This window comes from Antedon mediterranea, chromosome 1 (assembly GCF_964355755.1).
Source record: "Antedon mediterranea chromosome 1, ecAntMedi1.1, whole genome shotgun sequence".
Classification (NCBI taxonomy): Eukaryota; Metazoa; Echinodermata; class Crinoidea; order Comatulida; family Antedonidae; genus Antedon; species Antedon mediterranea.
The window spans coordinates 4,696,030-4,714,245 of NC_092670.1; the positions used below are offsets into that span (position 1 = coordinate 4,696,030).

Below are 18,216 nucleotides of genomic sequence, written 5' to 3' on the forward strand. Positions count from 1 at the left end.
AGATTGTGCATTTGTTCGTTATAACACATTTTTGTCTACATCCATATCACACAAGGTATCAACATGACCGCAATTGTATACTGGGAAGGTTTATAATACACTTGAAAACTGCCCTGGAGTGGGTATATTCCTAGCCACTTATCGCTGCAACTTTTCTAAAATTTATCAAAGCGTTTGACAGAAAGGAAACCAGAATACTGTGCTCAGAATATTCACTTTTGATTGATGTATTTGCTATGAATGCCGAAATAAATATATCCAGCTATCTTCTGGATGTTTAAAAAAAAAATTACATACCCTATATTCCAAATATAATAAGAGGATGAGGAAAGTGCACACCAGCCTGCTCAGGTAAGTTATACACACAGAGTGAGTGAACATTGACTGGCTACACCTCCCGCAACAGGTATGGTAAGCTAACCTTTCAGCCTCAGGTAAGTTAAAATACACACACACTACACAGAGTCAAACTTGACTGGGCTACACTTCCAGCCTCAGGTAAGTTAAAATACACACACACAGAGTCAACATTGACTGGGCTACACGTCCAACAACAGCAGTCGCCCTCTTTGTAATCGCCTAATGAAGCAATGCAATTTTAAATACCAGAACTTAACGTTGATTAAACTCCTTACGACTTCACCGCATGCCTATGACAATAGACCTGGTCTCCTTGGTAGGAACAAATTACAATCCTCTCCTGTCAGTATCCTACTTCAATATCCATACCAACCAGTCACTTTAAACAAGATTTAATCCATTGTACAATATTCATAACAAAACAATAACAGTTGAATAATTGTATTATATATTAATTTCAATGGCAGAGAAACACTAATCCAACCAGCAATATTGCCGAATATAAATAAATATCACACTAAAGAGAAACGCACACAAATTTAGCTCTACTATCCTACTTTCATTCATCTGAGTGGCACATATGGTAGCTTTGACATACAATTAACTTTAAATAATTTAAAGATGTGATGGTTAATATTAATAAAGGGTAAGTTATGGTATTATCATTATCATAATTTAATTATTAATCGTAGAATATAAACAACTAGTCTATGATTCTTTGATTAAATCAAGTATGGACAAATATAGTGTCATTGTTAATCTATACTATATTTTACTTTTTTTTAGCTCCTTCATATTAAATTGTTATTTTATAGTTTTTAAATAGACATTAAAATAATTTAAATTGAATTACAGTGCTGTAGGTAAAGCTTTAATTTAAATAGTTTTTATTATAATGATTGTATTATTCTAAAATTCTCACTAATTGTAGATAAAAGGAGGTTAAATTACTAAATTATATTTTATCTTTCAATACAAAATTGTAGAGTCGGTATCTTATGTTCCGTCCTTCAAGCTTGAGCGCACACACAATTCACACTTCAAGACAATGTGCACCGGAGCATAGATTGTATTTACCGAAAGGTGCCACGTGAAGCAGTTCCTTACAGTGGATGACCGACAGATCAACATAATCAATTGATAAGATATAGCTGTCCGACGACATGTGATAATTCAATAATGCAATCATATATTGATATTGTGTATGTTGAATTCACTGATGCAGCATGACCGCGATTCCTCTGCCACTATGAAATTTATTCATTTTAAATTGATAATAGAAAAATAATCATCCAACAATTTTGATTGTATTGTAATGATATAAAAAGTATGCAAAAGTTCATTGTCAGTAAATTATTATAAAGATTTCTATAATATTATTTGGTCACCAATAAAAAATAACCAGTAGTGAGAATAGACAAAAGGAAAATTCTTCCCTCAGTCCATTTGATATCAGTTTGTAAACTGAAATACACATGTCCATAATAAATTTGAACATTAGCATCAAAATTTAGAATTGTAAATTCTTCAATAAAATGTTTAAATAAATGGCCAAAAAACCTAGAAAATACTAAAGGTTGCACTTTATATGGAATTTTTCCAATGGGAAACAGCAGTGGAAATTTGACAATGTTAATTACAGGTGGTTCTGTACAAACGTTTACGTCACATGGTTACTGATTGTCATAATATCCTTTACATATTTTTGTAAGTACATTGAGGTTATTAAAACACTACACACATTAATACACTCAACATCAAAATTAATTTTAATAAACATTGAATAATTCATAAATGTATGGTTTATCACCATCGCTTTAATGAATTAGGATTCTAAGTATACCATCATTAAGCACTCTAGAAAACATACCGAGTGATAATAGACAAATGGACAAGATAAGATGTTGTAGTCGGAACTCATTAAAAGATGAACTTTAAAGTACAAACCACACACACAAATCCTTACTGAGAAATGTTGTTTGACTATAAATAAACAGCATGCATAATGTTTGATGTTTACTATTAAAATCAACCAGCTACTTACAAATTGCAAATTTAATTAGCTCCACAAGATAAACTCATCACGGAATCATTCATTGTAAAAGTGTATATGTAAAGAACAGTAAGTGTGGGATATATTAAGTAGATTTTTTAGAAATTTTCAACAGTATGAAAGTACAGCAAAACAGATATTAAAGACGTCAAAATGCGCATTGACATAGGAAACAATTTATTATTTATCCAAATTGCTAATAAGTTAATTTGTAGAAAGTTTACGTTATTGTGGCAAGTGTCTGTAAGATTCTGACACGATGTGTCATAACATGAGATTATATAATGTACTTGAGAATATAAATGCCAAAGAGACATATCAAATGATTTTATTATACAAAACATAACAATTAACATAGGTTGGAGAATTACTTTCTGAGAAATTGTTATTAACAGTGTTTGTTAGTATAGCAGCAAGTTATAGGCTCTAGGCATGATAGTAAACTTCTCGTAAACTTTAATGATTAAAAACGCAGGAAATGATCTTTATTTTAGAACTGAAAATAGCAGGTATAGAATTGATGTCTTTAAGCCTAATGATAATTTCAGCTATTGGAGGTCACAGTGTGTTTGTTTGCTACTGTAGTATAAAAAGTACCAGACTATTACTTCACAGTATTTCAGAATGCTGTAATAATGTCAGTGTTAATGGTGTTGATGATGTTGAGGACAGTGTTGATGATGTTGAGGACAGTGTTGATGATGTTGAGGACAGTGTTGATGATGTTGAGGACAGTGTTGATGATGTTGAGGACAGTGTTGATGATGTTGAGGACAGTGTTGATGATGTTGAAGACAGTGTTGATGATGTTGAAGACAGTGTTGATGATGTTGAGGACAGTGTTGATGATGTTGAGGACAGTGTTGATGATGTTGAGGACAGTGTTGATGATGTTGAAGACAGTGTTGATGATGTTGAATACAGTGTTGATGATGTTGAGGACAGTGTTGATGATGTTGAGGACAGTGTTGATGATGTTGAGGACAGTGTTGATGATGTTGAAGACAGTGTTGATGATGTTGAAGACAGTGTTGATGATGTTGAAGACAGTGTTGATGATGTTGAGGACAGTGTTGATGATGTTGAGGACAGTGTTGATGATGTTGAGGACAGTGTTGATGATGTTGAGGAGAATGTTGATGATGTTGAAGACAGTGTTGATGATGTTGAGGACAGCGTTGATGATGTTGAAGACAGTGTTGATGATGTTGAGGACAGTGTTGATGATGTTGAGGACAGTGTTGATGATGTTGAGGACAGTGTTGATGATGTTGAAGACAGTGTTGATGATGTTGAGGACAGTGTTGATGATGTTGAAGACAGTGTTGATGATGTTGAGGAGAGTGTTGATGATGTTGAGGACAGTGTTAATGATGTTGAGGACAGTGTTGATGATGTTGAGGACATTGTTGATGATGTTGAGGACATTGTTGATGATGTTGAGGACATTGTTGATGATGTTGAGGACAGTGTTGATGATGTTGAAGACAGTGTTGATGATGTTGAGGACAGTGTTAATGATATTGAGGACAGTGTTGATGATGTTGAGGACATTGTTGATGATGCTGAAGACAGTGTTGATGATGTTGAGGACAGTGTTGATGATGTTGAGGACAGTGTTAATGATGTTGAAGACAGTGTTGATGATGTTGAGGTAAGGGTTGATGATGTTGAGGACAGTGTTGATGATGTTGAGGACAGTGTTGATGATGTTGAAGACAGTGTTGATGATGTTGAATACAGTGTTGATGATGTTGAGGACAGTGTTGATGATGTTGAAGACAGTGTTAATGATATTGAATACAGTGTTGATGATGTTGAGGACAGTGTTGACGATGTTGAGGACAGTGTTGATGATGTTGAGGACAGTGTTAATGATGTTGAATACAGTGTTGATGATGTTGAGGACAGTGTTGATGATGTTGAGGACAGTGTTGATGATGTTGAGGACAGTGTTAATGATGTTGAGGACAGTGTTGATGATGTTGAATACAGTGTTGATGATGTTGAGGACAGTGTTGATGATGTTGAATACAGTGTTGATGTTGAGGACATTGTTGATGATGTTGAGGACAGTGTTGATGATGTTGAATACAGTGTTGATGATGTTGAATACAGTGTTGATGATGTTGAGGACAGTGTTGATGATGCTGAGGACAGTGTTGATGATATTGAAGACAGTGTTGATGATGTTGAAGACAGTGTTGATGATGTTGAGGACATTGTTGATGATGTTGAGGACAGTGTTGATGATGTTGAAGACAGTGTTGATGATATTGAATACAGTGTTGATGATGTTGAGGACAGTGTTAATGATGTTGAGGACAGTGTTGATGATGTTGAAGACAGTGTTAATGATATTGAATACAGTGTTGATGATGTTGAGGACAGTGTTGATGATGTTGAGGACAGTGTTGATGATGTTGAGGACAGTGTTAATGATGTTGAGGACAGTGTTGATGATGTTGAATACAGTGTTGATGATGTTGAGGACAGTGTTGATGATGTTGAATACAGTGTTGATGTTGAGGACATTGTTGATGATGTTGAGGACAGTGTTGATGATGTTGAATACAGTGTTGATGATGTTGAATACAGTGTTGATGATGTTGAGGACAGTGTTGATGATGCTGAGGACAGTGTTGATGATATTGAAGACAGTGTTGATGATGTTGAAGACAGTGTTGATGATGTTGAGGACATTGTTGATGATGTTGAGGACAGTGTTGATGATGTTGAAGACAGTGTTGATGATATTGAATACAGTGTTGATGATGTTGAGGACAGTGTTAATGATGTTGAGGACAGTGTTGATGATGTTGAAGACAGTGTTAATGATATTGAATACAGTGTTGATGATGTTGAGGACAGTGTTGACGATGTTGAGGACAGTGTTGATGATGTTGAGGACAGTGTTAATGATGTTGAATACAGTGTTGATGATGTTGAGGACAGTGTTGATGATGTTGAGGACAGTGTTAATGATGTTGAGGACAGTGTTGATGATGTTGAATACAGTGTTGATGATGTTGAGGACAGTGTTGATGATGTTGAATACAGTGTTGATGTTGAGGACATTGTTGATGATGTTGAGGACAGTGTTGATGATGTTGAATACAGTGTTGATGATGTTGAGGACAGTGTTGATGATGCTGAAGACAGTGTTGATGATGTTGAGGACAGTGTTGATGATATTGAAGACAGTGTTGATGATGTTGAAGACAGTGTTGATGTTGAGGACATTGTTGATGATGTTGAGGACAGTGTTGATGATGTTGAAGACAGTGTTAATGATATTGAATACAGTTTTGATGATGTTGAGGAGAGTGTTGATGATATTGAAGACAGTGTTGATGATGTTGAAGACAGTGTTGATGATGTTGAGGACATTGTTGATGATGTTGAGGACATTGTTGATGATGTTGAGGACAGTGTTGATGATGTTGAAGACAGTGTTAATGATATTGAATACAGTGTTGATGATGTTGAGGACAGTGTTAATGATGAATGATAAAAGTGCCCATTGATGAGTTGATTTATTGAATGATAGAAAGTGTACACGGATAAATATTTCCTTAAGTTATGTTGATGATTGAAGGAATAGAAGACGTCATCCACAACCATCACCATTTTTATAGATAACAACAATCAATTCACAGAAAATGTAACAAGTCTATTTCTGCTTAAATCAAATGCATCAAATCTTTTCGTCTAAAATGCATTTCAAAATATTTCTAAGCAATATTATTGGCTTAACAGATAAAATCTATCTACACAGCCCATGTACAACTAATTACCAGTAAGTAGACCACATTGGTATAATGTTTAAGCGCTCTCATGCGAGTAATTTCTAACAGCAGACTGTAAGGTTCATTCTTGCGTCAAATAAGTCAGCTGACATGTGATTTTTGTCTATTTTTTAGCATTGATATTTGTTTTATTTTATTTGATATGTTTGTATTTTGTTTAAAAATACATTTTAAAGTTTTTATCTTGACTATAATTTACATGCAATTTGACCATCTGGTGGGCCATGAGTTGTAAAATTGTTCTGTATTGTTTGTATCCTAAAAAAGGATGTATCATTTTGGGAAGCTCGTTGGAAACAAGCCTTAGGGCTTAAAGGGTTATCCCCTGCTCTCCATGTTTACAACAAGCCTTAGGGCTTAAAGGGTTATCCCCTGCTCTCCATGTTTACAACAAGCCTTAGGGCTTAAAGGGTTATCCCCTGCTCTCCATGTTTACAACAAGCCTTAGGGCTTAAAGGGTTATCCCCTGCTTTCCATGTTTACAACAAGCCTTAGGGCTTAAAGGGTTATCCCCTGCTTTCCATGTTTACAACAAGCCTTAGGGCTTAAAGGGTTATCCCCTGCTCTCCATGTTTAATTTCTCAAGTTTAATGTTTGTATTATTCGACGTATTTATTTTCATTCAAGTATTATGTTGTTTTAGAAATCGTACTGTTCTTGGAAAGTAATACATATTACTTACTAAATTAAAATACTACAGTACAATTAGTAATTACAGTCCAAAAAAATAAATGTGTAAAATTGTGAAATTACCATTTCTCTTCTTAACTGGATGAAAAATTGCTTTCTCTTGAAAGATATCTTGACAATCTTTGCCCAGGAAAATGTGTTAATCTTCGAACTGTTTTGAAACACGATAATTCCTGATGACGTAATTCCAAGTTGGATTTCAATACCAGAATGGTCCTGCAACAATTGAGATAGTTATATCAACATTATTTAATATACTATTATATATATATAATATAATACATTATAAAATATTCATATTAAATTTCTATTGAGGCAGTTTTAAACCTATTTTACTAGTTAGAATCTTCTCTCTATAATTTATTGTAGATCTACAATTTCCCCAAAAATATAGAGGGCACTATATCAGATCTATTCCTTGTCTGGCTGTATTATGTAAAGAAGCAAATGATATCAGAAATGAACAATTTCCACTGCCAGGGTTTTTGTTAAGGCTTTTTCTTTATAAAGTGATACATGACTTTTATGTGCAGTTTTCTGCATCTAGGCCTAAATTAGAGGCTTCCTTAAATCAAGATGTTCTCGACTATTATTTTTTAGGTGTCCTTTACAACAATCTCCAAGGTCAGATAGATATGCAGGAGAGATAGTGTTCAGAAAAGTTGGCAGGCAACCAGAACAAACCCTGCAAAACTGTTATTTGATTATTTAAATTCTGAGTTGCCATATTTTGCAAGCACTGTTTAGAAGTTGTATTCAAGACCAGTTGCATTCTGATAGTTCACCCTACACAGCTAAATACTTTAGCATGCGTCAGCGCTATGCAACCACAAATACAATCAAAATTGCTTACAACTACCATGCATAGCAAACAGATATATGTGATGGATTGAAGACAGTACCACTAGAGGTGAAGTAGTGAACTAGCAGTAAACTACAGAATCAACACTTCCAATGTTAACATCAGACATGCAAATAACTGTTGATTATCAACTTGTTGATCGTGAAGCCGGTTTTCCACTAGGTAAATTTAATGTTTCACTGAGAAAAAAAATCAGGCTACTCTTTCCACCACAAGAGAGAATAGCTGTGTTGTTCATTTCCAATGTTTGTCTGCTGAACTTTTCGATTTGCATGATTGATCATTTTTTTCAGCCTTGCTACTATTGATTTCGCTGAAGCGAGAAACTCAAGGAACTAGATTTCATCACATAAAGCGATTTGAAAAATGAAACATGACACTTTTGATTCATGCGAACAAATTCGCCTAGTGGAAAACAGGCTTCAACGTATTTAGCTGACCATCATAATGTGTCAAAGTTCATGCACGTTCAGTTGAAAGAAAAATCCTCTCAACCGCTGCGTTTGGACTCTATGGAAACATGCATATAAGCTAAATGTGAGTCTTACCATTACCTTGGCATAGTGCAAGTCTACACCATATAGTTCCAGATTCTTCACTTTGTTCAAAAAGTTGTATTCAGAGTCAGCTGGTGATTGCCCACTACAGAATAAAAGTTATTGAAAAATCATAAATTTCATATTTATGTTTTCTTATAAAAAATTAACAAATGCATTTTTGTAAAGGCACACAAAACAGCATTAATATTATCTCCATGTTCTTTCCAGGTCAGCTTAAATAAAATAAGAGAAAAGCTGATACAATTAAAAAAGCGTGAAAGGGTTCCTCAAAAAACCTACTAATGTGTTTTGTGTAACCGTTCCACTTCTTTATTAAATGTTTCCGTTTGTCCTTGTCCGGGAATGAATCTAAATGCGGACACATATCCAGCAGGATGCTCTAATGGATCGTAATCTCCTAATTCAGCTGAAAAATACAAATGTAATCACAATTTAGTCAAAATATCATTATATAAATTATAGTTCGTCTTCCAATTAATAACCATGTTAATTGATAAGTATTTGGTCATAAAGTGCAGAGAACAGTGCTTTAAAGTATGATATAGTTATGATATAGGTACTGTATTATGTTATGTATTTATTTTGTGAGTGTTGTTATATTTAAGATTCATTTTGTAATGTTTAATTTTTATTATAGGCCTATGTTCTTTATTTTATATCTGTAACTGTATTTGTATGTTATTCCCCCTCTTGTTATTGTTAAGTATTTGAGCATAATAAAGTGCAGAGAACAGTGCTTTGATGTATGATATAGGTACTGTATTATTTTATGTATTTATTTTGTTTAATGTTGATTTATACCTATGTTCTTTACATGGTATCTTTTACTATCTGTATGTCAATCCCCCTGTTAGCAAATTTATTTTTCTGTTGGTTTAAGTTTTGAAATAAATAAATAATAAGCACACAGACATCATTAAACCATCAACATGCACATTACTCAATGTATAGTTGTGTCAGGAATGGCCGGTGTTAAATCAATCAACTCTTAAAATAAAGTACACACAACCCAGTTATTGCTAGGATTCAAATCAATATGCAAACTAACCGTCTAATAGAATGCGCTCCTAAATTGGTAACCCATGATGCTAATAAGGAATGCGTCTCAGAAACATTTTCGGTATAATATTACAAGATTCTTTAATACATCTTAAACATTTGTACAATTCATAATGATCTCTCTAGATTCATAGTTAATGTAGGTTGCATATAATTGTATGAGTAATATTGAGGCATAGGAGCTAGATATCCTACAGACCTATAAAATGTTACTGTTGATATAGTACCATTTTATAGGTCTGTAGTTCAATATTTCAACATTTCCATTTGAACATATATTAAAATAGAAATTATCTTCTTATATAATTCAAGTATTACAAGTGATACTTGTTGTGATCTCCTTCAATCAAAACAGGTAATTCGCTAGATTGTGGATCACCTAAAAAATGTTGTTATCAATCAAAACATGTTTTAGCTAAAAACAAAAATGGCACTTTACATTTACTACATCATTTCCGTATGTTGTAGGATATATTATTGTGAAAATAGCTATAAATAACAATCAATTATACAGTCAACTATCCCAATACCCGACTGTCTGAAAACCAGAAACTTTATGCGACAAAAAAATGTGATATGCCCAAAAATGTCATATCACTACTATATTTGGACATACCACTACTATATTTGGACATACCACTACTATATTTGGACATACCACTACCATGCGCACATCACAATTTTGTTGTCAAAGTACAATAGTTTGATGATAGTGTAGACAGAGCTTTAAAAAACAAGATTACTATTGAGGTCCAAAAGGTTTCAAGTTCTTTATTACCATTAAAAACACATTCAGGATACCAGACTTTCCAGAAAACCGAACATAGTAGCCCAGCCCAAGGGTGTCCAGTAGTCATTGAAAGAGTTGACTGTACAACAAACATTCTAGCTATGAATATATATTTTGTTTCTATTCATAAATGAAGTTATTAAATCTGGGCTTGAATGATATCGACTGTATTTTAAAACCTGTATTGGTACCCCTTTGAAGCTAGTTACTTTTTGCATTATGCCAAGAATCAGACTGATTTCTATGAATACAACAATAACAGTGATCTCACCATAAACAGTGAAATGCTTGAGTTCTTTCAATAATAGAATTGTGGTGTTTACCCACACCTCCCAGCAATTGTGATATACTGTATTACAACAATTGGTGGTTTGGATAAGCATCAGTTACCTCACTGTCTGCTGCTCCACAGGATGTTTTCATTCAATTCTCAAAACATTTGTGAATCACCCCATTATGGGATATTAATGGTGAAATTGTTTATACACTACAAATAGCTAAGCTATTTAACTTTTTTAATATTGTTGTATAAATGAAAAAACCTTTGGTAGAAGAAACGAAGTAAACCATTTGGTAATTTTAGTTTTAGTCTGTGGGCCTGTTTTTAGTGCGTGAAAGTAAACTATATTATGCAGTGTAGTGTGTCTAAAAATGTTTATATCCAATTGTTTTTCTTTGTTCCATAAACGAATCTCTATAATTGACTTTTGTGAGCGATGATAGAATAAAAAAAATAACCAATTATAATGTTATAATTGATTAGATTAAATCAATTTAAGTAAAGGCTTAATTGTATTGGACAGTACATGTGGAATACAGTTAATATGAATAGCATTATTATTAATAAATCATTCACCGATATTTTAGGCTTTCAGGTGGAAATGGAAGAAGCTTTTTTGGAGAACTGTTAACATGTTGGTTTTTCTACAGCTGGACTTTTGCAGCTAAAACTTGGTTTTAACTTGATAGATAGATGACTAATATACCATAACACATCACATTACATCTTATGTAATGATATTCAATACCTCAAGCAACTATTACTGATGCACATGATTTATGCAAATTGGTAGTTAAACACCTGTACGATAATGACATGCACAGGTGGTAATTTAAAAAATAGCTCATTGATGTTCCCTTAGGGCCCGTTTCTGCTGCCAACCCAAAATATACCGTATAAATATACCGTATAAATATACCGTATATGAAATTCGTGCACCGTTTCCGCTGCACATACTTCGTGGGTGGGTTGTAAAAAAGTTGGCTTTCATTACCCAAAATGCATTTCGTGAGACGGAAGTATGGATTGACCTAGAGTCTCGTGTAGTGAGGTTACATGACAGCATTGCTTTCTATTTTAAATCTAATGAGCAGAAGTGGCAACGAATTTACACCGCACATACAAGCACAATCTAGAAATGTCACTATAAATAAACTCTGTTATTCAAATTGAGTTTATATTATGCTATATTATCCTATATTGCCGTTTTAATTTCCATTTTCTATTATACAGTATTTTACCATGATTTTACATCACGTTGTTGTCGTGTAAGAACATTCGATTTATTGTAATTAAAATCTCGGTATCTCTTCTGTTGCCATGCAGTCTCCCCCCCCCCCCCCAACCTTCGCTTCCCCCACAATTGAATTGCAAAAATAGTGATTTGTTCGGTCCACAGTGACATTTTGATCTGTTGCTTGCTTTTACACGTGTGTTTCAACTTTCAATGCAGCAGAAAAACCAAAACAAACGCGTCGCGCTCTGTTAGTTTTTGACCTCGTGTCACGAGTCGGGTCACATTTACGGTATATTTTGAGTGCAGCAGAAATGGGGTACGAAATATACGGTATATTTTGGAATATACCGTATAATATCCACAAACGATGGGGATATTTATACGGTATATATACCGCATATATATACGGTATATTTTTTATGAGACCCATTTCTGCTGCCAAAAAATATACCGTATATAAAATATACCGTATATATACGGTATATTTTTGGCAGCAGAAACGGGGCCTTAGAGCTATTTGTAAAAGCTACTAAAGATTTAAAGAGTGGACAATTATCATATACAGTACCTCCAAAGGTCAAAAGGTTGTGATCTGTAAGCCAGCATTATATCAATACTATACTGAAAACAATCTTAAAAGTCATTTCAAGGGGTCAAAGGTAAACCTTTCTTGGTTAAATTATGCAAGGTATTATAGACTTATAAGAAGCTTTAAAAGCTATTACTAGGAAAACGATGAATATACTAAACTGTTTTGTTTTAAACTAATACTGTAAATGTGAAATGCTATTTTTAAATACTACAGTAGTTTCTTAAAAAGCTTTTCTACAATTGAAGAATATATTGGGCTATTGGATTTTATGGTTTTCTACATTGGAAAATCAAAAATAAAACCTCCTTTAAAAATAACATTCCTTTTTGATCACATACATTGAGTGACACAGAGAATGTGGTAATAATAAGCAAGTTTTCCAAAATGCTTGGTCTAACACAAAGTATTATAAAGATCTCTACAGATGCAGTGTCATTTCCTTAAATTATGTAAAACTATAGGAACCTGAACTTCTCCAACTTCCATAAAGGATCTTAAGTGATTGAAAAATTTAAAAAGGAAATGTATTCTGCTAACAAAATATGTGAAATATCATCAACTTTTCCATAATTTTTCACTGCCAATTTAGTATTGGAGTATTGTGATCAATACTTGTAAAATAGTTGAATTTAGAACAAGTTAGAAAACACATGTTTTAGTGATCAGCTGCTAATGTTGACCTTGAGCAGTGACTGAAGGCATTCAATGTCAATGTTGCATCCCAGAGGAAATTACAGACCAGAATGAATATTATTCAACAGTTGTTGGGTTACTCAAGGGTAAGAAAGATGCTTACTTGACAGTAATAAGGGATCATCTCGACTAAATTACTGCAGTATTTATATTTTGTTGTGGAATGAAAAGCGCTAATGAATGGACCACCTCAACATTTATACTGCAGTAATTATTATCAAGACAGTTTCATAAGGGACCATCTCAACTAAATTACTGCAGTATTATTTTATGGGGAGGTTGTGCAATGAAAAGCACTAACAAATGGACCATCTCAACATTCATACTGCAGTAATTATATTTAAGGGACCATCTCAACAACTAATTTTCTTTTGGTCTCTTTTTGGTGCAGTAATCATACACAGGTTGTGCAAATAGTCATGTTTTAAAGCATAACCTTTACCACTTGGTACTTGGTGTGTTAATCCCTTTCCAGCTCATAATGAAGCTATACTGGGATTGTGTGCACTGCCCAATCACACAGTATAGGAATTATGTGTTATACATATCCAGCTTTACATACCTTGTACTATGAAAGATGCTAACAGTGTTCCAATATTAAATGAACAAATCAACCTAAAAGAAACAAGTGATCAATGTTATTAAAATGAAAATAAAAGGTTTTTGTGGTCATAAACAATTTTGGTAGATAAATTATGAGAGACAAATGAACATTGTTGAATATAAATAGATACCACATGTTTTGTGGTATACTTTTCAGATACATTCAACATATTAAGCAAACATTATTGACATTCTGATGGCAGAAGTCTGTAAAGGCCTTTTCACACAGAACTTCGGCAATATTGCGGTAAGCAAGCCGGCGTTATTGCCGGTCTAAACCCAATCACACAGAAGGTAATATTACGGTAATTTTACCGTCTTCTGTGTGAAAGGCCACAGTGAAAAGGCGCAATATTTAAAGATTACAGTCTTCATAAAATAGAGGTCGCACTTTTAGAGAAAAAAAAATGGCAGGCACCGGCGACAAAACATGCCATGCGCGCACATGTTTGCTGATGTTGTTTTGTGTGTCCGTCGTTTAGTTTTATTGGTTTTTATTTACGATGCATAAAATCTATATTTTTGCCCAACACCACTCCGTGCTAAACTGCCCGATCGTGATGGCCATTCTACAGAAACAAAATCTATTAGGCCTACAAATAGACGCGAATTTAATTATCAGAAGCTGTTATGAGCTAGCACCGGGAGCGCGCACCGGAGGATGTTCCTGCTAGAACTATGCTAACTAGGGCCTAGGCTTACGTATACAACGTTACAGCAAGTTAAATAATCTTTGGACCAATGGCAATATATGTTATATTTTTTTTATTATTGGCCGTATTCTTCCATTGTATTATTTACAAACTAACCTAAAAATATATATATGGATATAATCTAATAATTTGGCCTAAAGTAATTGCCACAGTCTTTCTCAATCAAGGAAAATGTCCCGAATTTATCCTTGCTTCACTGCGTAAGCAGGCGTTATATCGTGGACTCTTTCACACAGATCAGGCTTACGACCGTGACGGTAATATTACCGCAATTTTACTAGGTCCAGAGGCGGTCTAACGGAAGCCGGCATTAAGGGGTTTTTACCCTTTCACACATAAGCCGGCGTTCGCGAATTACCGCAATATTACCGTCTTACAGCTCTGTGTGAAAGGGGCTTTATTGTAGGTGTAGTGCATAGGTTTACCGTGGTGTACTATTTTAAACATCCCCCATTGTGGGTTGATAGAGTACTACATTGGCATCCCAGTTTGTTTGTGTAGCATGTAAACTACCTAGCCCACCTTGAGGTCACTTATACTAACAAACATTACTATTTATATGCTATAGTGTATTATCATTATTGACATAATTTTATTTAACATCCACATACAGTACAACTCTTCTTAACCAAATTTGTTAATCTTCTATCAACTAAAAGTCGTAGTTAGTCATGTCTCGGGTCACATTCTATGGTCACCGTACAGATAGGCTACTACATCAGTACTTCTATGAATGGATGACTAGTTGGTGACAAGAATGCTAGTTGGTCATACCCAGTACCGTTTTGATTTTACGATCTTTCGGGAAACCCCCTCACAACAATATTGGTCATATAAAAAAAAACCATCAAACTAAAATCATTTACCCTCCATTATTAAATACAGTTTTTTGGATGAGTGGGAGGGTAGTATTACGCAGTGGATAGATTAACTACTTATTCAGATTTGTCTTCTTAACATTAAACAGGAAATATATTATTTATCCTTAAGAGGAAGAAAAACACAATATATTTATTTTCAACAATAATTATGTAATCTTTCCTTTTAGCATCAATTGTATACTTGGTCACCACAGACCACAAAGGACAATTAACAATGGAAAAAAAGGGCTAAGTTTGTGATTAGTAGATAATAATACCACCTACTTATGGATACCAAGTACTGTGTTGTTTAATTTTACAGAAAATGGTTATTATTACATCATGGGAAAGCAGAGACGGAACTAGAAGTATTGTAAAAGAAAATGCCTTTAGGTAGTAACATTATGGGAAGACCAATATATGACATGAACAAGCCAAGCCCATTGAACGGAAATAAGAGGGTTAGGAAAAATTGTAAAAGAAAAGTGGTTTCACATCCCTTCCCTCAATTTTGGCGTCATTTTTATTTTTTTTATTAATTTTTTATAATTGTTGTATTGTATATTTTGTAAAAAACAATCCATAAAAAGTACATGTGTGTATAACGGTGACAGGACTTTAAAAATATCATTCTCAATTTAATACACCACCAAACACTAAAAACCCTCATGAAACTAAAAATGTGAATTTGTGGAGGTGAATGGAATTAATTTTCCCACCTCTTCTGAATGAATTGATAATGATATTAGAACAGTGCTGTTTCTTCAAATAAAAAAAAATTGTTTTTACGTGGGCGTTAAAAGCTTCAATGAGGTTTGTCAATTATCGTTCTTAGAATTCATTCCGAACAATGGTCTGTTTTTGAAATCAGAGAATAAAGTTTTAATTTCTGGGCGGTGGAAAAATTATTTCAAAAACTAATTACAGTATATGATACATACAGTATTGGTGGATTTTTGTAATAAAATAATGTACACAAAAAAATGTTTTTTATTACTGGTGGAGATAGAAGACACAGTATGTAATGAATGTATGTTGTGTCAAATGTTTCAGTGGCACATTATAACTGTGAAATTAGATATCATAATAAGATGTATTATAAAAAGAATTGTTGGAATTTATATTGTGGGTTGTGTTTTAGAATAATGTGAAAGTAGGAACACATTGAACCTAAAAGCAATGAGTAAACCATCAGTTTTGATATTAATATCACATTAAGAGGTTTGCATTTGAATGAGAAAAAACGATAACTTATATTGATAAAAATACTTGTGTTGCCTCACGTCCCTGCATTGCGTCCCAATGGGAATCAAGCTTTAGGGAAACCTTTTTGGGACATTTTGTATGCATTAATTTAATTCACAACTGTTCCATTACTCCAAATAATGTGTTCATTTACAACATTTCTAATATATTATTTTGCAATAATTTGTGGAAGACGCACTGATTTTTTTTACTACAAGGTTGGTGTAACACTGATAGTGCTTTTCTGATTAGTACTAAATCTAGCCCTGTAAAGGCAAACGTGGTGTCATTCAACTAACCTTCCTTCCAGTAAGTCTTTGCGGAGCTGCAGCACAAACTGGTATCGTGTATACTCCTCCTGTAGTTTACTTGGATCAGATACAAAAAATTTAACACGAAAATAAAAGTACATTGGCCCTGTAAAGAGAAGCATATCAATATTATATATGTCATATTCATTTATGCATATCTCCACATGTGTTCAATACCATCCCACAGATAGCTAAAAGACATAGGTTATCATCTCACAGATAAATTGTTTGGCCCATTTCAACATTTTTCGGAAGGGATACAATTTGTTTGTGTAAAATGACGCCAACTGTTTTTAAGTGGAGACATGTTGATGTGCTTCTCTGTTTCAATGAGTTTATTCTTGATAGTAAACTTTGTTCCTGGTGGAAAAAACCGTGGATCTTAAGTGTCATTATGATCAAGTGGATCTTTGGACAGCCATTGAGTCTTGCATTGTTAATAGTATCTGATTGTTTTCAAGATTCAAACACTTTATCACTAAATGCTTTTTTTGGCTAAAATTCCATACATTGTGGTTACTTTAATTGATTCATTGCATTTTTAGAAGAATTTAGGGCACAAATTGTTTAGGAGCATGCATTATACAGTAGTATGTACGACTCACCTTTAACTTGTTTCCTAACTGATTTGGTTGGGTCTAGCCATCTTTTATTATCTAATGTATTATCACTGTCTATAAATTTTAAACCAAAATAATCACACTCGATCAAGTCCAAGTATCGAAACACTTCTTCCAGAAGACATTGTCCTTTTGCTCGCCTCTGGGAAGGAGAAAACATTTATGATATTATAATAAGCAATATTACAGTGACAGCAAACACACAAAAAACCACCCCAAACTTGTAAATCAAAGTACAAATTGTATTTGTGTCAGGAAATTACGCTTAAACCAACAAATGACATACAATGATATACAGTACAATGACATCATTGAGATAAACATCATCAACATCAAATTAATTATCTTGGAAATGCTATGTTTGTTATAGTTCGAAACGATGATGTAACTGGGTTAAATGTATTGTTTGAAGGTTTTATTATCAATGAAGAATACCCAAACAAACAGTGGTTTTTGGTAGTTTATGAGTGCCACTTAAAAAATCCATGATAAACCGACAATTTAACCTTTATTCACCCAAACATTTATATTACAGTAAATCCAAAAAATTATTTAAAAAGTGATTTCACAACTTGTTGATTTTGTACCATGCGCCGGGGCTTATTTGATCTACTAATGTTAGTCTGTAGATGTTGTACAGTATTTATGTTATTAAAACATTTTAATGTTACATCATTCTATATTACATAAAATAATATGTCCGACTAAAAATCCTGTATAGCTACACTGTAGCTGGCTGTGCTCTGATCTATGGAACGCCTCCTCTGCCTTCAATTCACATTTATCATGCAGTACACACCAATGGTCATGCAGTACACACCAATGGTCATGCAGTACACACCAATGGTCATGCAGTACACACCAATCGTCATGCAGTAC

The 18,216-nt window shown here is 33.8% G+C and overlaps 1 protein-coding gene across 6 annotated transcripts in view; it reads right to left on the minus strand.

Annotated features, from left to right (window-relative positions):
- LOC140054076 (tyrosine-protein phosphatase non-receptor type 4-like) overlaps positions 1-18,216 on the minus strand; it is a 68,799-nt gene that overhangs the window by 31,428 nt on the left and 19,155 nt on the right. For 4 of the 6 annotated variants that reach the window (XM_072098958.1, XM_072098938.1, XM_072098932.1 and 1 more), the window contains exons 3-8: positions 17,323-17,479; positions 16,706-16,823; positions 13,548-13,600; positions 8,614-8,740; positions 8,323-8,416; positions 6,976-7,128 (exon numbers count right to left, since the gene is read on the minus strand). In XM_072098958.1, the coding sequence (XP_071955059.1) occupies positions 6,976-7,128; positions 8,323-8,416; positions 8,614-8,740; positions 13,548-13,600; positions 16,706-16,823; positions 17,323-17,479 (702 nt within the window). The remainder of the gene's footprint in view (positions 1-6,975; positions 7,129-8,322; positions 8,417-8,613; positions 8,741-13,547; positions 13,601-16,705; positions 16,824-17,322; positions 17,480-18,216) is intronic. The other 2 variants (XM_072098947.1, XM_072098923.1) reach the window with 1 other exon arrangement.